Raw genomic sequence first — 24880 nt, forward strand, 5'->3', positions numbered from 1 at the left:
AAAAAAATCTTTTCCAGTTTAATTTACAAATGTAGCTGTACAACATCAAAATAATGAAAAAAATGTCAACAGTTCTGAAAATTAATAAAAAATTAAAAACTAGAATAACAGGGTTGGAAAAGTCATCATACCCCTGACTTAATACTTTGTAAAGCTTCCTTTTGCTTTCATTACAGCCATCAATCTGTTTGGATATGTCTCTATTATAGCTTTGCACACCTAGATAGGAGAATATTTGCCCAATTTTCCGTGCAGAAATGTTACAATTTAGTCAAATTCTGTAGGGAATGGCGATGGACTGCTCTCTTCAAGTCAATCCACATATTTTCTATAGTATTTAAGTCAGGGCTCTGACTTTGCCACTTAAGGATATTCACCATCCTATCCTTAAGCCACTGCTTTGTTCTTTTGGCAGTATGTTTAGGATTTTTGTCGTGTTGGAAGGCGAATGACCTCCCCATCCTCAGCTGTTTAGGAGAGGGACGCAGGTTTTCCTCAAGAATTTTGGTGTACTTGGCAGCATCCATTTTCCCTTCTATCCTGACCAATTGCCCAGTCCCCGCTGAAGAGAAACATCCCCAAAACATAATGTTGCCCCCACCATGCTTCAAAGTAGGTATGGTGTGTTTTGGGTGTGTTTGGGTGTGTATACTGTGTTTGGTTAGCGCCTGGAGCTCAGTCCAAAAACGTCAATCTTAGTCTCCAAAAAGTTTGATCTTAGTCTCATCTGATCATATAAGCTTTTTCCACATGGTAGCAGAATATTCCAGATGTGTTTTTGCACTGAACTCCAAGCGCAATGTTTGGCGAAAACCAACACAGTACACCACCCAAAACACACCATACCTAGTGTGAAGCATGGTGGGGGCAACATTATGTTGTGGGGATGTTTCTTTTCAGCGGGAACTGGGCAATTGGTCAGGATAGAAGGGAAAATGGATGCTGCCAAGTACACCAAAATTCTTGAGGAAAACCTGCGTCCCTCTCCTAAACAGCTGAGGATGGGGAGGTCATTCGCCTTCCAACACGACAATAATCCTAAACATACTGCCAAAAGAACAAAGCAGTGGCTTAAGGATAGGATGGTGAATATCCTTGAGTGGCAAAGTCAGAGCCCTGACTTAAATACTATAGAAAATATGTGGATTGACTTGAAGAGAGCAGTCCATCGCCATTCCCTACAGAATTTGACTAAATTTTAACATTTCTGTACGGAAAATTGGGCAAATATTCCCCTATCTAGGTGTGCAAAGCTATAATAGAGACATATCCAAACAGATTGATGGCTGTAATGAAAGCAAAAGGAAGCTTTACAAAGTATTAAGTCAGGGTATGATGACTTTTCCAACCCTGTTATTCTAGTTTTTAATTTTTTATTAATTTTCAGAACTGTTGACTTTTTTTTCATTATTTTGATGTTGTACAGCTAAATTTGTTAATAAAACTGGAAAAGATTTTTTTAAAAATGGGTTTTGATTTCAGGCTGTAAGACAAAAAAAGTAACTATTTCAAAAGGGTATGATGACTTTCTATAGGCACTGTACATGCATACATGGGTTGATGAACCAACATACATACATACATGGGTTGATTCATAAAGCAGCCACAAAGACACCACAGAAGGGAGACCAAAACACAAAATTAACAATGGAAAGTTATTTTCAGAGCTGCAATGCAATCTCTCCTCTCATTTTTATTTATTGCAAATCTTTGGCCAAATACACAAAGCAAAAGTGCTTGTCGGCCAGCTAAAAATACTGTCATGGCCTATGGAGGTAGAGACCAATCTACCTCCATAATGGCCCAGCAGCGGCCACTTTGTAATCTGATGTTTGAAGGTCTGGTTTTGCATATTTGGCCAATGTCTGAGCGAAGAACAAATATATGTGAGTGTTTCTGCTGTCTGCTAAACTTAGCACAGATGATACTTTCCACTGCATTTTATCAACAAAGGGGACTAGCTGATGTAAATGTATGAAATATTTGGTTCACATTTCAAGTTTTCCTAAATATCTTTTTTGCTTGTTTAAAATAATGGACTGTATATTAAGTAGCTGATAACAGACACGACGATGAGACAGTGGTTGCTAAGAGTGTAGCCTTCACTCATGTCCCTGAGGGCCTTCTCAAAAAGGCTGAGTTTGATAAGCTATTGTGTTTTATGAGCTTATAGGGAAATAACAGGCTGGTCAAAAACAAAAACCTGTAGACATTTTAAATTTGTCGTGCATATCAAGTGCATCTATTTGGTTTCCTGCAGTTTCTTCACATGTTGTTATTCATTTGTTAACTTTATGTCTCCAGGAGGTTTTTTGGAAAGGTCATTACTGTACCGTTGTCCTGGTGAATGCACTGCCTGCTACTCACTGTGAGCGCAGTAGAGGCTGCATGCTCCGTTCTTTCCATTTTTAAATTGACAGAAGTTTAGGCCCACACATTTTGAGAGTCATCTCACAATGACATACGATCAGCGTGAATAGTAGGCTTCGTATCGTGCAGTTTTAAAAAAATATCTGCATAAAGGAATCCAAATGGCATGTCGCTCGCGCCGGGCGTGTGCTTTGTCTTTCAGAGACAAGTCACAACAGAGGAAGAATTAATTTCCAAGGAGAATTTATACCCTTCGCAAAAGTTTCCCCGCCCATGTTCTTGTTGGAAACCCTGAAGACCCATATCAAATTTCACACCTAGTTCCTCTAGAGACAGCGGTTGATAAGGGATCGACGGACACAAGAAGGTTGAACGCCTATTGACACCCAGGTCTTTGGAATGCTTGCTACTTGGCCCGCACCGTCGGAATAATCTGCACGAGGAGACGCACGGCCTCAGGTAAATTCCCATTTGACTCACGCTAAATCTGGACTCATTCAAAACGTACTGTAACTCTGAGGCTGTGTGACAACTTGTTGCGCACAACATGTTGTGGTAAGCGCCCACTGAACTTTCATTGAAAGTATAAAGAAATAGCCTACCGTGTTCATGGGTAGTCATGATGATTACATTTTATAGCCTAGCCTACATGGAATTAGGTTGATCAGCTTATGTATATGAAGATGGGTAACATCATGGTTAACCGTGAATGCACAAGTTCAGCTTTTTCTGCCATTAGATCATCATGATAACTTTTACGCTGAGTACATTTGGAACACTCTACACAATGTTAATGATTCAGTCTTGTAACCCAGTCTTGTTGCTTTCAGAAGTGGCTCTTTTATTCTTTGTTAGCTAGACAAAAAAATATGTTGGAAGTTATATGATGAGAACTATGCGTGATTTCGCATGACATCCATTGTAACACTCTTGAAACTTTGTGCTTCGCCTCTTGTTGGCTATTCTCTGACTCACCCACACATTCAGACATAAAACAGCTGTTAACTAATGTTTGTCTTGTAATTAGTTAAAGTGGCTTTCCTAATGACAACTGTTTGGAAGGGAAGCTCCTTTTGACCCTTGCGCAAATGCATGCTCCATGGAGGCAAATTATGTGTCCACGCTGTAATTACATTCGTGTGGCTACATTAAAAACCCACCTGTGCTTCAGATCATGTGCACTCACCCACAGGTTCCCTTGGGAAAACAGATAGTTTCATAGCAGGACAGTAAGTGCTGGTCTCAATGGGACCACCAAATAGTGTGCAGTGTCATGATGTATTTGTTGATAACTTTGGTCCACACACACCCTGTAGCCGACTCACCTCCAGTCGAGTCATCTACATACATTGATGTCCCAGCCCAAATTCTGAATAGGGAGAGGTATTTTTATAATGCTCTGTGTGTGCCTGCCATGCCTTGTAGTAAGATTGCAGGTGCCCCTGTCACTCATATTCTGTTAATCCGTAACAGTTTACATTACACTGGGTCTGACATACCTGACCCTCATAGGGGGTCAAACGGACTCAAATTCGGTGGAAGACACCTGAATAAACAACTTTTCATACAGCAAGTCTGACAGCGTTAAAATATACGCTCCGTTTGCTGCCGTTCAATAACCCTTGAAATACGTATTTTACAACCTTCAGGTGAAGTCGACTTTGGCTGCAGTGTGCTTCATGTGTCAATTCCTTTTTACAGGTTTATATGATCTCCAGTGTACCATCATTTGCAGTGTCATCATGTGCAGACATCTGTCATCTGTGTCATGGCTTACGCTGCCTGTACTTGGAACAGTTCTTATGCTGATCACCGGAGTTAGCGCTCAGGGTAAGATTACACTGTCTGTCAGACTCAGCACTGTCTCATGCTTCATACTGCTCTGCAGACCACTCTGTTATTAGATGGCTCATCTCTGTATTAAAGACCACTTTACTAAATCGTAGAATACCATGTATTAGATGGTTTGCCTTTCTTTATACTGGAAACCACACTTCACAACCCTGACCCTAGATGGCCAGTAATTCTCTCATACACACACACACACACACACACACACACACACACACACACACACACACACACACACACACACACACACACACACACACACAGACTCATACGGGCACACACGGACACACGCACACACACACATACGGACTCATACAGATACACATGAACACACACAAACACACACACACACACACACACACACTCATCTGGCAAAATGTGTCTGGCTTTGGTCCTGTGATTTCATGGAATGAATCACCCAAACAATCACAGATCATCTCTAAATGTTATTGTTATCTTTGAGTACCTGCCAGAGCAAGCATAAGCGCAGCAGAGTTAACAACAGAGCTAATCCAGTCTGGATAGAGCTGCGAAATTGTGGTAAACAACAACAGCAATTATCATTGCTGATCTGTCCTGTAGCATACACCCCAAAACACGTTTCTCATGTAAAAACCATGAAGATATGCAACACATTCGTGTTTAATTATACGTGACCGACTAACAGTTATTGCATGATTTATGGTCTGTTAAACATTAATATTATTCCCGAAGGGCTTCAATTACTGGAGACCTTAGATGAGTGTTTTTGGAATGGCCATTTACTACATGTTACTATATGATTCTCTACTACGCTACAATGCTCTTTAATTGTGGTCAGAGCCTCAGGGTTTTGGCTCTCTAATTATCAGACATTGTTGTTGTTTGTGGGTGTGCGGAAGCCGGCGTAGTTCAGATTGCTTCTGATCCTCTGCCACTATTCCAGAGGCAGGGGTTCTTCAGCGTTGCCATGGACGCAGCATTAACCCTCAAATGTACCCCCTCCCCACCACAACTGCAGACAGACAGACACACACACACACACACACACACACACACACACACACACACACACACACACACACACACACACAAACACATACATACAGTACAAGCACACAAACTCCCCCTCCCCTTCTACCCCCACCCAAACACACACAGACTGTCTAAATGAGGGTAGGACTTGAAAGACTACACTTGAGTCAAGACAAAGATGCCTTCACTCTCTGCCGGCAGACAACATCCTGCGCCCTTGCCCTCCCCTCCCCTCCCCCTCTTACCCTGCCTGGGCCCTGACGTCACCCCACAGGCGGTGTCTTAAATCTAACCCTCCTGTCACTATAACCCCCCAAACCCCACGGCCGCCCCACTTCAGGGCCCCCCTCAAAAACGGATGTCCTGTGCCCGTGACTGTGCCCCCTCGTAACCCCGGAGGGACGGCATAAGGCCCGCTTTTGAGCCGTGCGCGACAGCTGGAGAGAAGAGGGGGCCGCGGTACAGGCTAGGCATGAAAAGGCAGATTGTTGGGGAATGCCATGTGGAAATTATGCAGATGGGCCGCAGACAAGGGAAGGGTTGAGCCAGAGAATGGAGAGGCGAGGGACGGGAGGACAGGGCGAGGGGGGCCGGGGGGGGGAGCGGCAAAACCAGAGGCTTGAGATGTTTTACAACTTCTGGAAGGATGGAGGGGAGGAAGGGTGGCAGAAGGGCTTTGAGATATTCTTGGTGGACGGCTTTGATGTCCAAGACAAGCCTGCTGCCCCCCGAAGACTTCACTTGGCCCCATCACACTGACCCCGCTTTCTATGGATCTCCCTGTCAGTTTATTATCATCTACCACAAGTCCAAGGGTACAGACACACAGCCCATTTATTCTTGCCATCAGAGCTCCTGTTTTGCTGGCCTAGTTTAACTCCTGTCTACTGTACCTTAACTGATGTATGTGTTGACCACAGACCACAGTCTAATGTGATTCAATCCAAGATGAATTAGTGCAATTCAAGTAAAGAGAGTAAAACAAATCCGAGTCTTAATCGACACGGTGGTGGCTGCAGAGTTCGATGCTGGTGTGCGGGGCTCTATTAAAAACAATGGAATCTAACGCAATCAAGTGTTGAAAGCGCAGTGCGCCGCACTCATGTCAGTGCTTATGTGCGGAGTGCTTTCATGAGCTGTAGCTGCATGGTGTGATGTTATCGATGTCGAAATCAGTTGATGCTAGACAGAGCTCCCTCCTAATGCTCCTCTCTATCAAAGCATTCTCTTGTTAATCATGGCCACATGGAGCTCATTACAGTAGTGATTTGTTGGCAAGTGGTATATCTAACAACCTCAAATCCATCAGCCTCCAATCTCTGTGGGAAACCACAACCACAAAGGCGTCTAGATTCAACGATTTATAGTTCATGTATTCCACAATGTAAGCTGCACATGTTCTCAGTCACTGTACAACACTGTCTACACTGAACAAATTGTGTGTGTGTGTGTGTGTGTGTGTCACAGGCCGACTAAAGCTAACTGTGCTGTCTGAGGATCGACTGCAGATGAAGTGGAAAGAAGCAGACGGACCAGTTCAGGGCTACAAGGTCCGAGTGCGTCCGATTTCGGGTAAGCCATACTCACATAAACCTCAGCCCTCAGGTCTAGCCATGCACCTCCCTCAGGTCTAGCATGCACCTCCCTCAGGTCTAGCCATGCACCTCCCTCAGGTCTAGCCATGCACCTCCCTCAGGCCTAGCCATGCACCTGAGAGCCCCAGTGGAGGGTCTTCATGGAGAAATGCCGCATGATGTAAACATATTGACCACTCAACTGTCTTTACACCTGGTTTTGGTGGGTCAGTTGTTGATTGACAGCCCACTGCAAATGTCAACACCTCCATGATCAGTCAGTTACGGGGGTCGATAGGTCATCCATGGAATGTTTACGACTCGGCAGATAAAATCAGTGGCTGAGGTAGGTCTGCTACACCTTCCCATGACTCTTGGCCTGACCCTCAAACCCTTTACTGCCTTTTTAGGACCTAATGTAGTATCAAATCTTCAATATGAGACCCCCTTAGCTTACACCTTTGCTGCAGTAGCGTGTATTTTCTTACCTACAAGGGAACTTTTGCTGAGGGAGGGAGGTTGGCAGGCCATTACCATTTCTAACAAAAATGCATTGAGCAAAATGCAATGCATTTTTAGCAGCTGTATTTTGCTGCATAACTCGCTATAGAAGATCATTGAAGACCAGTAACCACTCGGTGAGTTGCACATTTTTTAAAACGAACGTTTAGGGGTGTGTTATGGACAGAATTGTCCTGGCCTATAGCAAGCAATGCTGAAGCCATACAGAGAACATTCTATAGCAGCCAAATTGAAGCAACAGGATCAATCTTCGAGATTTCGTTGTCAACCACTCGTTTGCATCCTAGGCAATAAAGAAAACAGGCTTAAAGTGTAAAATACCAAACTATGCCTTTAATACTGTATAACTTGGCCAATAAACGATACCAATATGTTTTTGTTTGTTTGTTTCTTTGTTTGTTTTGTGTTTTTTACCATTTAGTATCAAGAAAACAAAAATGTTCATAGCCATTATCAAGCCTTTCAGCCTTTCATAGCATTATTTTTGAATGTGCTAGTTTACAAATTCTATTGAGCCTGTCCAGAATTGATGGAACAGATAAACATCAGCAACTGCCATCGGTAGATGTCACATTCTTTGTCGATAGGGCGGTCAACAAGGCAAATATCAGGCAATCCCGATGTTAGGCTGCTATGTGCATGTGCATGCCTAGTCATTTTAGCAACATTACCTCAACCATTAAGCTCTCCTAACACACAGTCATAGTACCATTTCTAATCACCCAGAACACTATTTTTACAGGCGGTTTGGCCTGATTTGCCATCTCCTCTCATGACCTCAGCAACGCGTCCTGAATACCTGAGCTAGCAGGAGGTAACTGTAGATTTGTACATGCCTGCACCTTTGCACATTGGTTTCACAAGTGTGAAGTTAATTAATCAGGCTCGAGTCAATGGCAGATGGTGGGGGTTATACTGCAGATTATGGTGAAAAAGAAATAGCTGTGAGTGTGAGTCACAAATCACTAATTTCTCTTTGAAGTTGTGGATACTAACTTTTGAACTATGGCAACTAAATCAACAACACGTCACCTCTCTGCAATCATCTGCAACCACCTGTGCCTACAAGCTGCACCACACAGGAACAGGAACAGGAGTAGTGGAGGAATAGTAAAAGCTGGATAGATTCTCTGATGAGTTATGCTGTTGTGATGCATTCTTTTCTCATGGAGTCAGACGCTTGTCTGCGGGAGAGCGGGAGGAGCTGAAGGGTGTTGCAGACTGACAATAATAGATTGGGGGAGAGATAGGCATCCAGCCAGCATGCCGCCACCCTCCCCCTCTCACCTCATACTCCATGGCATCTCTTTTATTCACATCCTCTTATTATCCTCACTCCCCCTCTCTTTCTCTCTGTCTTGCTCTCTCTCTCTGTCTCTCTGTCTCTCTCTCTCTCCCCCTCTGTATCTCCCCTATCTTCTCTCCCTCTCTCTTTCTCTGTCTTGCTCTCTTACTCTTTCTCTCTCTCACATTCTCTCTTTTGCTGTTGTTTTCCATTCTGCCTGCCCTTTTCTCTTTCTCTTTTTTATTTCTCTTCTCCTCTTCTCTTCTCTTCTCTTCCCTTCTCTTCAGTCTCTCTTTTTATCTTCTCCCATTTCTCCTGTCTTCTCTCTGCCTCCCCTCTCCCCTCTTATCTCCGTCTCATCTCTCTCGCTCGCTCGCTCGCTCGCTCTTTTTGTTCAGTCCAGACAGGCCTGTTGGGAAACTGCACGCGGAAAAACAAACATGAGCCAGGTCTTAGGTGGAGGAACAAGGTAAAGGGGGAAGGGAAGAGACATCACTGTGGTTTGAGGGAATGATCGGGAAGAAGCTGATTGTGGGGAGCGTGGATAGAAACTCACAGGGGGGGCTGACATTAGCTGCTTTCAGACATAGGTGTAAGTTGGAATGTTCTGTGGATATCAAGCGGTTGGGTCATATATCTGAACATCTGAGTTGTGTAACCCGTTTTAGTTTGTAAAAAATGCACCCGAAGGGCATTACTACTAGTTCCGTGTACTCATTCAGTCCCTACCACGTGCCTTCTTTGATGCATGCTTGAACACCTGGACTGTATGCACACCTCCCAGTGCTTTGTGTAGGTGCACAAGCATGCCCCACTTCTCTGCAGATACTACATGTATGCTCTCTCCACTCCTTTGTCAAGAGTGCTTGGGAGCAGGACTTGACTAACAAAGTGTATAACATTACTGTAAAAACAGTGTCTCCAAATAGTGATGGTGGCTGGTGCTGCAAAATGAGACAAGCTTTTGATTTTTTAAAACATGTCCCTAAAAACATACTTTTAAAACACCTCAAAACACCAGGCATTAGGTTTATACCTAATGTTTGAATGAAGAATAATTAGTGTGCTTGCAAAAGCACACTATTGTTATCCGTGCGTTTCATATACTTATTTATCTCAAGTCCAACTTTTGTCTCCCTATCTTGTCCTAGGGATTTAGAGCTAGAGACGCCGTTCCACCTCTCACGCGTGGGTCCTGATGCGAGGATGGTGGCTTGTATACAGCTTTTTGATACGGCGTGTCGTTCTCCCGTTATTCCAGTTTTTCCGGTCGATTTTTTCCCATAGGAATGAATGGAAAAGCGATTTTTGAGCGCTGATGCCCACACATTTTTCCACCTGTAGCCCAAACCGTAAAACATAAAGTCATGAAATTTGGTACGCTGATAGAAGAGACTACCCTGATTGACACCACCAGGTTTCATGCTCGCCGCTCTCACGCCCTAGCGCCACCAACTGGTCAAAGTTGGAAAACACGTTAATGCCCGTAACGTTTGATCCGTATGGCCAATTTTGATAAAACTTATACCGTTGGAATCCTCTGACTCAGCTGATTCCAACGCACTATGTGACGTAATTTTCCGCCATGATGGATTTTCCACCATTTTGAATTTTGTCCAAAATCAAAGTAAAGCAACTTTGGCCGCATAGTTCATCCGATCGTCATGAAACTTGGCACGCGTGATCTACAGACCAAGGCGGATCAAATGCCTTGATTTCGCCTTCATACGTCCAAGCGTTCGCCTGTGACGACCAATTAAATTCAGCGAGCGAAGCCGCCAAACAGGAAGTGTGCCTATCTTGGAAATGCTGTGACGTATGAAAGCCATATTTGGTGGGATGACTTGAGACCCCATCCAAAGCACCCTCAATAAATTTGGTGTTATTTGGTCTGTCGATGGCTCTATAATTAGCAAAAACGTGTGTGTTTGTGAATGTATACTATTATTCGGAATAGCTCATCTTAAATTGCTTAGGTCATGCAGAAATGACATTTCAGAGTGATTTAAGATACAATGAAAAAAAATCAAATCAAGGCCATTCTTGTAAAACATATTGGTGCAATTCTCACAGCACTATGGAATTGTGCCATGTCCTGTCGTATGATAGTAGACTCATACCTATCAATTTTTCATTGGATGTCGGAGATGGTCCGCAACAGTACAATGCGGGTAGCTCTAGGATAGTTTGCAACGGAGTGTCTCATCCTGAGACTTGTTAGATCTTAGCAATGCCATGGCCCCGAAGGACAAGTACGGACTTACGCGCTGATATACGTTGTGAGTGTTCATTTGGTGTATATATACTCGACAATTACACGATGTTTCATACTGACGGTGTGTTTTGGATGATTTGTATTGACCTGAGCATTCTGGGTAAACTTCACTCCCAACGTCGGCGAAATACCGGAAGTAGAGCGGTCGCCCTGTCTGCGGTGTGCTTGAGGCAACGAGGATTTTAATTAGAATGTAATCGCAGTTACACTTTCAACATAAAGTGTGTATATTTAGACTTCAAATTTCGGAATTTGAGAGGTCTAGTTATGAGGGTAGGCTAAACTAACTGCAGTTCAAATAGTTGGTTTTAACTTTACCAAGGCTGTTTTAATACTGAATTGCAACTGCTGTTATGAAGACAGTTTGGAGCCTGACAGACGTGAAGGCAGTGAAAGGTAATTAAATGCATGGTAGCCTGTGAAGCCAAACTATGTTGTTAACTGTAAATTTAATATGGACCGAGTGGTACGTGTTGCTGATGTCGTTTCGACATTGCAGCCCATCTGTTAGAAAGCGAGGCTAGGGTAACAAGTTGTTTTAGACCCATTGATTCAGAATCCGTGCGCTGCCTATTAGAATTTATGACAAATCCTTGCACATGGATATGCAGACGTGTAACAGAAGGTAGAGTGCATATGATACAGTTATGTTTTAAAGTCTGAATGAAGGTAACCAGTTGTTTTGGAAGGTTGGGATAAACGGTGCTTCATGATCTACTGAGTGAAGACAAAGTCATATCCAAATATAGCTGCAAGCAGCAATGTGGGGGCCAAGCAGGCAGGACAAAAAGGCAAAGAGTTGCCATGGTAACTCAATGCTGTTACGTCAGGCATGCAGTTTTAAGCAGTCACAAGAATTTTGATGTCAAACAACCCAAGATTGGCCGAGATGTGAGCTCACTTCCTGTTCGGTGGCTTCGCCGCCAATTTCGATTGGCTGTTGCGGGCGAACGGTTTAAGATATCATTCCGAAAAGCAAGGCTTATATTAGACTCGGGCTGAAGATCATCTGTGTGAAATTTCGTGAAGATCGGACACATTTCGCGACCTGTGGAAATGTTTAAGGGATTTTGATTAAATCCAATATGGCGGCCGAATCAAATAAGGTTGATGTCACAAATTGAAATGAATCAGCCTAAGGACCTCCCACAGTATAACTAGACATCAGTAGCAAGTTTAAATTCCAAACACATCAACAGCTACAGGCCAAAATGCCTTTTTGCTAACTGCGGCGCCCCCTAGAGGTCAAAGGTCACCAAATTTCTTGAGCCTCATCCTGATGGGGTCTAGAGTCCATGTACCAAGTTTGGTTTTGATGCGCGCAAGGGTTGCTGAAATATGAGCCCACTTCCTGTTTGGCAGCTTCGCCACAAAATTCGATTGGCTGTTACAGGCGAACAGTTATAGTTCCGAAGAAAAAAAATAATTTCTGTATAAAAGATGGTCTGTAGATTATGTGTGTGAAGTTTGGTGTCGATCGGACAAAATCTGTAGGAGGAGAAGGCTGATAAGTGTTTTTGACAAAATCCAAAATGGCGGAAAATCCATCATGGCGGAAAATGACGTCACAGGATGCGTTGAACTCGGGCTGGTCCAAGGATTCCAAAGATACCTGGGGCCGGTTGCACAAAGCACCTTAAGTTTTGTTCCTTAAGTATCAACCTTAAGGCTTAATTTCTCCTTAGGTAAGGAATTTATTTAAGGGCGTTGCACAAAATTTCTTAAATGGTATCCTTAGGTAAGGAACTCCGTTAAGTGATTTACTGCATTGAAAGCGGTTTTCTGGCACGAAAATTCTACAGTTTCCACGGAGATTGTTTGTTTGCTAATTTGCGCTTGCTTTTCTGAGGGTGAAATGCGGGACTGTCCAAAACATTATTAAGCTGTGTGCATTTGTCTATATGGGATAGCGAATAACACAAGTCTGAGTGTAACTAGTGTAACTAACTTTGACCAGTTTGACAGGTGACTGCCAAACACGGCGCACCTTAGAGCAGTGACATTCACGAAGTTATCGATGTATCTACCGTTAGCAATAACGTAGCCTACGTTCAGCCAAGTGTCTCTGGTTCAGCACACTTGTTGTAACTAGCTTGCTAGTAAGCTATTAGCCAGCAATCCACCAAACACAATAGCCTAATGATCTTATAATCTTACCGTAATAATTTTCGGTGACATTTATCCATTCATCAAGTAAATCCTGATATATACATGAACTGAACAATACTAGCTAGCTAGTTATTATCCTGCGCTGTGTGTGCGCTATGATTTTTGCTGTCATCTGCACCAAAACAAACATTTTTTGTTAGCTACGTGTTGACAGGGGCACCGAACCAAAGCCCATCGTAAGTTTCAATTAGGGCGAATTGAGTAGCCTATGTTACCATCGCTAGGCCTAAATAAACTAGGCTACATAACGAATTCTGGTCGGCCTATTTGATAGAAGAGTAATGATATTAGCTAAACTTTTATTTTCAGTTGCCAACAGTGGTTAATTAATTTAAATTATCAGCATTAACTCCGATAATAATATGCTTAAGGTAGGGTCAGAGGTCCCTTAGGTTTTTCCCCTTACTTAGGCTCTTAAGGTCGTTTGTGCAACGGTTTAAGGGATTTCTTATAAGATAAGTAGAAAACCTTAAATACTTAAGGAAAATGTTAAGGAAAATACTCAAGGGTGTTTGTGCAACCGATCTTATCTTAAGGGGGCCTTAAGTCAGATTTTAAGGGAAAACCTTAACTTAAGGTGCTTTGTGCAACCGGCCCCTGATTTTTAAAAATTGGCCCAAGGGGTCAAAAGTAACGTGCGTGAACACACGTCCATCTTTGACCTGTTGGTGGCGCTAGAGAGTTTGAGGTGCCGACATGAAATTTGGTGACATGAATAATGGGACTGTCCCTAATCAGTGTGCCAAATTTCACAACTTTCCCGTAGTCGGTTCTATGGGCTGCCATTGATTTCAATGCACAGAGGAATAATAAATATAGCTGCAAGCAGCAATGTGGGGGCCAAGCAGGCAGGACAAAAAGGCCAGAGTTGCCACGGTAACTCAATGCTGTTACGTCATGTATGTAGTTTTAAGCAGTCACAAGAATTTTGATGTCAAACAACCCAAGATTGGCCGAGAAGCGAGCTCACTTCCTGTTCGGCGGCTTAGCCGTCAATTTTGATTGGCTGTTGCGGGCGAACGGTATAAGATATCCTTCCGAAAATCAAGGCCTTTTTTAGGCTTGGGCTGAAGATCATTTGTTTAAAGTTTCGTGAAGAACGGTCAAAGTTTGTGACCGGTCCAAATGTTTCAGTGGTTTTGATTAAATCCAATATGGTGGCAGAATCAATTATGTTGACGTCACAAATTGAGCTGGGCTAGCCTTTGGACCTCCCTGAGTATTACCAGACACCACTAGCAAGTTTTAATTCCAAACACATCAACAGCTACAGGCCGAAATGCCTTTTGGCTAATTGCGGCGCCCCCTAGAGGTCAAAGGTCACCAAATTTGTTGAGCGTCCTCCTGATGCAGTCCCGAGTCCACATACCAAGTTTGGTTTTGATGCGCGCAAGGGTTGCTGAAATATGAGCCCACTTCCTGTTTGGCGGCTTCGCCGTGAATTTCGATTGGCTGTTACGGGCGAACGGTAATAGTTCCGAAGAAAAAAAAAAATTCCAGAATACAAGATGGTCTGTAGATTATGTGTGTGAAGTTTGGTGTCGATTGGACAAAATCTGTAGGAGGAGAAGGCTTTTAAGTGTTTTTGACAAAATCCAAAATGGCGGAAAATCCATCATGGCGGAAAATGACGTCATAGGGTCCGTTGAACTCAGGCTGGTCCAAGGATTCCAATGGTAACTGATTTTTGAAAATTGGCCCAAGGGGTCAAAAGTTACGTGCGTGAACGCACGTCCAACTTTGACCTGTTGGTGGCGCTAGAGCGTATGAGGTGCCGACATGAAACTTGCTGAAATTAATTATTGGACTGTCCCCAATCAGTGTGCCAAATTTCACAACTTTTCACCAGTCGGTTCTATGGGCTGCCATAGACTTCAATGGCAGAGGAATAATAATAGTTTATAACTAGAAAATGTAATTCCATGGAAGGAATTACCATTGCATGTAAATGCAAAAAGGTTGCTGACTGTGTAAAACATTGTATTAGGCCTATAGTTTAAAAGACAACTAGGCTACACAGAAGAATAGATAAATAACAATAACCCAATTACAATTCCACTGAAATTACTTGGAAAGTCACATTTAAAAAGTGATTTATGAAAATGCATCAAAATTTTGGATATAGGCTATTTTGGAAAATAACTCTTTAAAAGACTGAAATGAAGTTGCCTACTTAAAACGAGTTGCAAGAGCTGACACTTAAGTAGCCTACAGTGACGACTGGTAGGATAGCTTACATAGCCTTCATATACTAATGCAGGTTAAAAGTAGGCCATAGGCTATAGATTTAGACACCATTGGAACACGGAATAGGCTACAATCTCAAACAACGCCAAACGATGATGCAGCAACAGGTAGGATATCTAGCAATGTAGGATATTTTATGTAGGAAACACATATTAGCTAGGATGAGCTAGTATGTTCTTCGAAGTATTTCCAGGTGTGTGATTGTCCTAATAGGAATGTAGCCTACAATACGCTGTTAACAAAGGTTTTTAATTTGTGAATGATGCCGAAAGTTTTAAATGAATGCCTGGCTGGCAAGTCCTATAGCTGACTAGCGTGCTAACAAACAAACGTGAAATGATAGCAATGCAGTTTGTACTAGAAACGACTGTAAGAAGGCTTGAACCTAAATCGTGCAACTAGTTGCTTGTAACTTGCTAGTAACTTGCTTGTCGTTAGCTAAATACAGTGTTTACGTTGACGTTAGGTTAGATTGTCTTTAGCTGTTGATAACGTTACCGAGAGCAAACCGGTTACTGTAACGATAAACAAATCAAGTAAGGAGTAGCAGGAGACAAGACGATAACGTCCTGGTTTAGCCTACAGCAGTGGCATGGTAGAATGTTTTCATAGCTGTTACAGCGGTGGCATTTGGATCAAAGATCCTTGATTACTGACAGCTGAGCACTGACGTAACAGTTAATCTTTACCGCCAAAGGGTCTCAACGTTAACTCTATGGGAATTTTAAAATCTTTTATCGTAAATATCTCAAAAAGTATAAAGTTCACAAATGTGAAAAAATAATAGAACAAATCTCCGTTTCGAGACCTTTGTAGGAGTGCTTGAATGACGTCAAACGGTTCAGTGGTTCTAGAGCCTTTGATCGTTGATTTTGGTCGGAAGATATAATAATAACTAGAAAATGTAATTCCATGGAAGGAATTACCATTGCATGTAAATGCAAAAAGGTTGCTGACTGTGTAAAACATTGTATTAGGCCTATAGTTAAAAAGACAACTAGGCTACACAGAAGAATAGATAAATAACAATAACCCACTGAAATTACTTGGAAAGTCACATTTAAAAAGTGATTTATGAAAATGCATCAAAATTGTGGATATAGGCTATTATGGAAAATAACTTCATTTAGGCCTATTAGAATTTAAAAGACTGAAATGAAGTTGCCAACTTCAAACGAGTTGCAAGAGCTGACACTTCAGTAGCCTACAGTGAAACGACTTGTAGGATAGCATAGCCTATACCATATCTACACTAATGCAGGTTAAAAGTAGGACATAGGCTATAGACTTAGACACCATTGGAATACGGAATACAATCTCAAACAACGCTAATCAACGATGATGCAGCAACAGGTAGGATATCTAGCAAATGTAACGTTAGCTTACAGTAGGATATTTTATGTAGGCTGGAGCAAGTTTGGTTGTCGTTAGCTAAATAGCCTACAGTGTTTACGTTGACGTTAGGTTAGATTGTCTTTAGCTGTTGATAACGTTACCGAGAGCAAACCGGTTAGGCTACTGTAACGATACAAATCAAGTAGCCTAAGGAGTAGGCTAGCCAAACAGGAGACAAGACGATAACGTCCTGGTTTACAGCAGCTGCAGCTGTTACAGCTTAATGAGTAGACGTAATGTAACATTAACGTTTAGTCTGGTTCGGGTTCAGCGCAGCGGTGTTGGCATGGATCAGAGATCCTTGATTACTGACAGCTGCGCACTGACGTAACAATTAATCTTTGCCGCCAAAGGGTCTCAATGTAAACTCTATGGGAATTTTAATTTATTTTATCGTAAATATCTCAAAAAGTATTAAGTTCACACATTTGAAAAATACATAGAACAAATCTCCGTTACAAGACCTGTGTAGGAGTGCTTGAATGACGTCAAACGGTTCAGTGGTTTTAGAGCCTTTGATAGTTGATTTTGGTCGGAAGCAGAATAATAACTAGAAAATGTAATTCCATGGAAGGAATTACCATTGCATGTAATTGTAAAAAGGTTGCTGTGTAAAACATTGTATTAGTTAAAAAGAGAACATAGGCTAGAATAGATGAATAACAATAATTACAGTTCACTGAAATTACTTGGAAACCCACATTTAAAAAGTGATTCATGAAAATGCATTAAAATTGTGGATAGTATTTTGGAAAACAACTCTTCATTTTTAAAAATAATAGACTGAAATAAAGTTGCCAAATTCAAACGAGTTGCAAGCGCTGACACTTTGTTTAGTAGGCCTAGGCTACAGGAACTGTTCACCTACAGTGAAACGAATGATGCTATGCAGCAACAGGTAGGCTGAGGAAATTATACGAGCAAATATAACGTTAGCTAGCTTGCTAACAACAAACATGATGGCAATGATGAGAATGATAACAATGTAGCTTGTACTGTACAAACGACTGTGAGAAGGCTTAAACCTAAATGGTAGCCTTACTGGCATGTCTATCAGGTTGGACGCTGAGTTAAGACTGGCGTGGAAGCTAACGTTACATTTGATTGTTGTTAGCTAAATATAGTGCTTACGTTAGGGTTTGACTGTCTAACTATGGTCCCAACGTCACCTAGAGCTAACCGGTTACTGTAACGAAGCAAGATAGGAGTGGGCTACTGCAGGAGAGAAGACGAAGACGATAACGTTCCGTGGCATGGTATCAACGTTAGATTGTTTCTTCTAGTCACTAGTGTTTACAGCCAGAGAGGGTTAAGGCGGAGCAGATGGCTAATGAAGAGGATTCTTTGACAGCTGTAGCTTAATGAGCACTACGTAACAGTCCATTTCTGCCGCCAAAGCGTCTCAACGTTAAGTCTATGGGATTTTGAAACTCTTTTATCGTAAATATCTCAAAAAGTGTAAAGTTCACAAATGTGAAAAATCATAGAACAAATCTCCGTTTCTAGACCTTTGTAGGAGTGCTTGAATGACGTCAAACGGTTCAGTGGTTCTAGAGCCTTTGATCGTTGATTTTGGTCGGAAGAAGAATAAAAACTATAAGAAGAACAGGGATAACAGTACATTGCATTTACATGCAATGTAATTATAAGAACGATAATAAGAAGAACAGGGATAACAGTACATTGCATTTACATGCAATGTAATTATAAGAAGAAGAACAGTGATAACAGTACATTGCATTGACATGCAATGTAATAATAACTAGAAAATGTAATTCCATGGAAGGAATTACCATTGCATGTAAATGCAAAAAGGTTGCTGACTGTGTAAAACATTGCATTAGGCCTATAGTTAAAAAGGCAACTAGGCTACACAGAAGAATAGATAAATAACAATAACCCAATTACAATTCCACTGAAAAGTCACATTTAAAAAGTGATAAATGCATCAAAATTGTGGATATAGGCTATTATGGAAAATAACTCTTCATTTATTAGAATTTAAAAGACTGACATGAAGCCAACTTCAAACGAGTTGCAAGAGCTGACACTTTAGTAGCCTACAGTGAAACGACTGGTAGGATAGCTTACAGCCTTCATATCTACACTAATGCAGGTTAAAAGTAGACCATAGGGCCAGGCAATACGGAATACAATCTCAAACAACGCCAATCAACGATGATGCAGCAACAGGTAGGATATCTAGCAAATGTAACGTTAGCTTACAGTAGGATATTTTATGTAGGCTATATTACAGGATGAGCTAGTATGTTCTTCGAAACCGTTTCCAGGTGTGTGAGTGTGATTGTAGGAATGTACTATAAGCGACTAGTAGGCCTGGCTATCAGGTTGGACTTCACTTAAAACGCTGCTCTGTCGAGATGGCTAAAAGCCCTTGTGTAAGCCCTGTTCGCCTTGCAACCTACCCCAACGTTAAACGTTAGCCTGGAGCAAGTTTGGTTATCGTTAGCTAGCAGCTAAATACAGTGTTTACGTTGACGTTAGGTTAGATTGTCTTTAGCTGTTGATAACGTTACCGAGAGCAAACCGATTAGGTTACTGTAACGATATAAACAAATCAAGTAAGGACAAGGACAAGACGATAACGTCCTGGTTTACAGCAGCTGCAGCTGTTACAGCTTAATAGACGTAACGTAAATTCACGTTGCCTGGTTCAGCGCAGCGGCGGTGGCATGGCTTTGGATCAGAGATCCTTGATTACTGACAGCTGCGCACTGACGTAACAATTAATCTTTGCCGCCAAAGGGTCTCAATGTAAACTCTATGGGAATTTTAATTTATTTTATCGTAAATATCTCAAAAAGTATAAAGTTCACACATTTGAAAAATCATAGAACAAATCTCCGTTTCAAGAGCTTTGTAGGAGTGCTTGAATGACGTCAAACGGTTCAGTGGTTCTAGAGCCTTTGATCGTTGATTTTGGTCGGAAGAAGAATAAAGATAACGATAAGAAGAACAGGGATAACAGTACATTGCATTTACATGCAATGTAATAATAAGAAAACTAACAAACACAATGGGGTCCTCGCAGCTTCGCTGCTTGGCCCCCAATAATAGTTTATAATAGTAAGAAAACATAGAAACACAATGGGTGCCTTCGCATCTTCGCTGCTTGGCCCCCAAATATTGGTGTAAGCATCGATAGCACAATAGAGAGCGAGTTGGCCTTGTGCGTAATTAGTTTTGCTGAGGAGGGTTCGAATCCAGCACGACACAAATTCATGCAGCTTGACTACTTTTAAAAAACAATTTTCCCGCTGGAATATGTTATAGTAATATAGTGCTCAAATGTTCAGTTCAGGTCAACACCGTTTTTATTGAGGTGTGACATGCAAAGGCCAGTAAAATGTCTATGAATATGTAGCGAATCTGTGGACTTCGGTAGCCGTCGATAGATATACATGACAGCTGGGCAGCCTCGGAAACAGCTCCGAAACCAGTAGGTGGAAAAACCAGAAGGCACACAACACCGGTCAGGCCACCCCAAAGAGTATCACCAAATGGCTTCAGCCCACCCAAAATATTTCCAAGCCCCCCCTATAATTTTGGGTCGGATTTAAATAAATAAATAAATAAAAAATAGTGCAGATATTAACTTAACATGACAACAAAGCGAGTCAAACTATATATACAAGTCTGTTTATTGAATGAAAGTATCGTTATGATTCCCATGCCTCAGAGCCTTAGCGCTCTGGCTAGCGCGGTAGGCAGGCGAGCGTAGTTAACGTTCCCGTGCTGTGGGCGGAAGAGAGGACACAATTCGCAGTGAACGACATAGTGAGATTGTAAATTGATATTAGTAGGCTAATTGTTAATTGCTTAACGTTGCCTACATTTAGCTATGGGGAAGGAAAGGTGATATTGCAGCCTGGCGATATTGTAAGCTAGTCTATTTCATTTGCTTTTGGCAGCTAAATGGAACGTTATGGAAAATGCCAACATCGAACAACCAAACTCAGGCTAACAGCTTCTTATTGCGAGTGAAAAGTAAATGGCATTGTATAACATTAGTTTTTGGCATGGGAACATTTAGACTGTCTTTCAATTCATTGGCTAGATGATACAAAGATGTTTCAAGAAGTTAGTGAGGAGCAGGAGAGAGAGAGACTGATGCTGCGGTGGTCTGCGTCACTGCGTGATTGAGGTCAGTAAAGGTCTATGAACGATGTTAAAGATGATTAAACGTTGCAAATGTCACATAAGCCGAATGGGAACCGGAGGAAAAGTTTCAAAACGTTGTGGCCGCTGAACTTGGCTTTTGCAACAGGCTTTTGACTGAGTTCGTTTTATTTTGTATGATGGTTGTGTCAGAATCAGAAATGTCACCTTATCGCAAAGTGTGTAGCCTAATTAGATTAGCCAACAGTGTAGGCTACTATGCTGTGTAGACAACATGCACAGCAATATGTGTAGCCTATGTAGAGACAACATGCACAGCATTCAACTCAGTTGATTGGCATAGGCTAATAACAATGAAAAGGCGAAAAGAAAGTAATCTCCATATTTATATGCATGTTATCAAAGTTGGATAAAAACACAAAACAAATAGTGATGATCCATGTGTAGGCTATAGGCCTAATGCATCTCAAACTCAACCCAGGCATTACCAACCCCTCCTAAGGAATTGACTTATTCATGCCCTTTATGCCCTTATTTCATATAATTCTGGCCAACTTGTTGCTCTCACTGTGTAGGCTTAGCCTAAAACCTACATTAAATAGTCGGGATGTAAAAAACAGGCATAGGCTACCTTATGCATTTATTTTAGTAATAGTAGGCCTACCCCATTATCAACATCATCTAGAAGAAATGTTGGTTCTGATAAATGTTCTTCAAACAATGACGAAGCCTTTGTAGGAACGATGAAAAAAACGATGTAGGAACGATGATTTTTTTTTTTGCGCGAGCGAAATGGTAAACTTTTAAGAAATCATGATCCACATCATAGTATGATGCTGTGTGGGGTTATGGACTTGACAGTTTTGCATGGAATTGCCCATACAGTATATACATACAGTATACATATTTAAGCAATATAGCACGAGTGGGAGTGGGTTGTTGCTAGATATTCCCACGGGTGTTGTTCGGCCGTAGCCTCGAGGCCCGAGGCCGAGTGGCGCAGGCAACTACACCCGTGGGAATATCCAGCAACAACCCACGATCACAAGTGCTATATTGCTTTTATACAACAATTCTACCACTTGTTTTTTTGCGCTAATTTCCCATTATAATGTAAATCGCTAAAACTGTCTTGTTTGTAGAACTAACTTCTCTCCGCCACAAAGTTCTATTACTTGCAGGACAAACTGCCGTTACTAGTTCTAAATGGATGGTTGCTATGGCCAAAGGCCAGTCGTTAGTTCTAAAAGCACGTTGCTATGGCCAAAAGCCAGTCGTTAGTTCTATCTCTCCCGTTGTCAAGCAATGCAGAATATAGCCTAATAAACGTTAGCTTGCATTGCGGCTGGTTAGGACATGCTTTTAGCTTTGAAACATCACTATTTTACTTAGCCTACATGCCATCCAACTAGCTAATATCCACCTCCGTCATATTCTATGTTCTGAGTATCTGTATTTCAGCTTGGATGCAACGTGACAGTTCGTTTTACACTTGACAATTTGACATTGTATCGCGGAGTGATTTATTATTAGCTGTGAAAAGTCAGAGTGGATTATCGTGGGATATTTCAACTCATGGAACGTCTCTTGGCCAATCAGAAACAAAGAAACAGCTTCATAGAACCCAATTGTTGTATAATAAGATTTGACACATTGCAGTTTTTTAATGCTGGGGTTATTTATAAATCAAAGAATTGTGGGTAGATGTGGGTGAACTGTGCAACATGCAGTTTGTGGACAAGAGGCAGACGTAACAGACAGATATTTGTGTTTGAAGGGGTGGTGTGTCTGTGTGTGTGTAAGTGTGTGTGTAAGTGTGTGTGTGTGTGTGTGTGTGTGTGTGTGTGTGTGTGTGTTTATGTGAAAGTCTTCGTTGCTAGTCAACTCAGCGACATGCAGTTTGTGGACAAGAGGCAGATGTAACGGACTGACGTTTCTGTTTGAAAGAGTTGTTTGTGTGTGTGTGTGTGTGTGTGTGTGTGTGTGTGTGTCTTTGTTGCCGGTCTACAGTATTTCTGAATATGAATGCTGTCTGGACAGGAAATGGCATAGCTTTTATCACATGCAACCAATCCAAAATCGATTTCATATTCAGAAACGTTAACCAGTAACAGCCTGGTTGCTTTGACATATCAAAACCAAATTTTGTCCTATTACATCATTTGAACAGGTGAGTCGTCCTGTTTATTTTACCATCCATTTGAGGCTATAACACATTGCAACTTATTCAACAGTGAGTAAACTGCGGATGTTCCCGCATAACAGGATAGCTACACTCCTAACATTACTCGTATTTGTTCTAGAAACATGCCTAGTTCCTTAGGCTCCCTCCTTCCTTCAGTGGTTACGTTTTTCATGCTAGCTACACGTGAACAACTCATACTTAATTCAACACAAGTTCTACAGACCTTAGAGGTGTACATTTCATTTTCATACATCAAAGCGTTCGCCCGTGACAGCCAATCAAATTCGATGGTGAAGCGTCCAAACAGGAAGTGAGGTCAAATCTCGGAAACGCTGTGAGGTATCGAGACCATATTTGGCAGGATGATTTTGGACACCATCCAAAGTAGCCTCAGTAAATGTGTTGTAATTTGGCCACTAGGGGGCGCCGCAATTAGCAAAAATGCATTTTGGCTCATATCTCTTTACGTCTTTGGGATGACATCTACATTTTTACATTGGAGGTGCTCTGGGACATACCACCGATAAACCTAGGCAACCCGTCAGGTCAGTGTAAGAATTCGGCAATCGAGGGCAACATCGCCAAACTCGAAGCAGCTTCGCGTCTTGGCCAAACTTTGGCGCTTTGACCTGAGGGCGAGCTGTCGCGTATCCTGCCGGGGCGCTCTCGCGGCGCGTCGGAGCAAGCACACTTCACACTTTCCCACCGGGAAATGCATTCTAGTTTTGATTATGATGCTCTTAACATAATACATGATTATCTAGCTTGTTTATGTTTACCATCAGAGACATTTGTGTTTACTAGACAGTCGACCCCTGCGATGGTTGTGTCTCTAAAATGTGTTTTGTCTCTGTGTGTGTGTGTGTGTGTGTGTGTGTGTGTGTGCTCCTTCCTTGTGTGTGCAGATGATCCACAGCCAGAGCTGATGCTGACCACCACCAAGGGCCGGGCCACAGTGGCGGGGCTGGACTCCACTCAGGAGTACCTCCTGCAGGTGCTCCTGCTCAACGGCACCATGGAGAAACTGGTGGCCAAGAGACGCTTCACTAGTAAGAACCCCAAGGCATTGATTGGGCGAGGGAGTGTGGACATGCGTACAGTAAATTACAGTTATAGGCTAGCTGCAAATGAACAGAAACTGTGACAGGAAATGGCAGACAGGGTGTGTAGCATGTTGCAACTGTATGTGACTACAAAAAAAGCTGATTCTGTCAGCGCTTGTGGTACTGAAAACCAATAAGCGTAGAAATGAATGAAGTGAGAGACAACTGACAGAGCTAGACAGTGCAGTAAGCTGCAGAGCTGAAGACAAAAGACCAAACAAGGACCATCATTCTGAGTCAGCAATTCTTATGGTCTTAACTCATGCTGTAAAAGCCAGATAACAGTGTGCACCACAGTCTGAGCTGATAAAGACAATTTACAGATTCATTGCTAGGAAAAGTGAAAAAAGAAATCTTTGGAATGCCTAAATTTCTTAAGCTGCCTTCATATTTCCTCAAAGTAGAGCTGACAGATGGGATCGCTCAGCAAAGATAAGAGCTTTTAGATAGACATCAGACACTACCTGGAGTTTTCACCTGTCAGAATTCAGAGAAAACCAAGGAACTCAGAAAAATGGCGCAATTGTGTGTGTGTGTGTGTGTGTGTGTGTGTGTGTGTGTGTGTGTGTGTGTGTGTGTGTGTGTGTGTGTGTGTGTGTGTGTGTGTGTGTGTGTGTGTGTGTGTGTGTGTGTGTGTGTGTGTGTGTGTGTGTGTGTGTCTGTGTGTGTGTGTCTGTGGCTGTGGCTGTTTGTGTGTCAATGTGTGTGAGAGGGAGAGATAAAAATGGGCACATTCATAAATAAATAACT

The 24880-nt window shown here is 42.1% G+C and overlaps 1 protein-coding gene across 2 annotated transcripts in view; it reads left to right on the forward strand.

The window, feature by feature from the left end:
• Positions 1–2724: 2724 nt before the first annotated feature.
• The window catches only part of LOC134087243 (collagen alpha-1(XX) chain), a 48804-nt gene continuing 26648 nt past the window's right edge, over positions 2725–24880 (forward strand). Inside the window, exons 1-4 of one of the 2 annotated variants that reach the window (XM_062540619.1) lie at positions 2725–2829; positions 4072–4200; positions 6703–6807; positions 23933–24076. In XM_062540619.1, the coding sequence (XP_062396603.1) occupies positions 4113–4200; positions 6703–6807; positions 23933–24076 (337 nt within the window). In that variant the 5' untranslated portion in view covers positions 2725–2829; positions 4072–4112. Of the gene's footprint in view, positions 2830–2881; positions 2926–4071; positions 4201–6702; positions 6808–23932; positions 24077–24880 lie in introns of those variants that run through there. The other variant, XM_062540620.1, reaches the window with a different exon arrangement.

This window comes from Sardina pilchardus, chromosome 7 (genome assembly GCF_963854185.1).
Source record: "Sardina pilchardus chromosome 7, fSarPil1.1, whole genome shotgun sequence".
Classification (NCBI taxonomy): Eukaryota; Metazoa; Chordata; class Actinopteri; order Clupeiformes; family Clupeidae; genus Sardina; species Sardina pilchardus.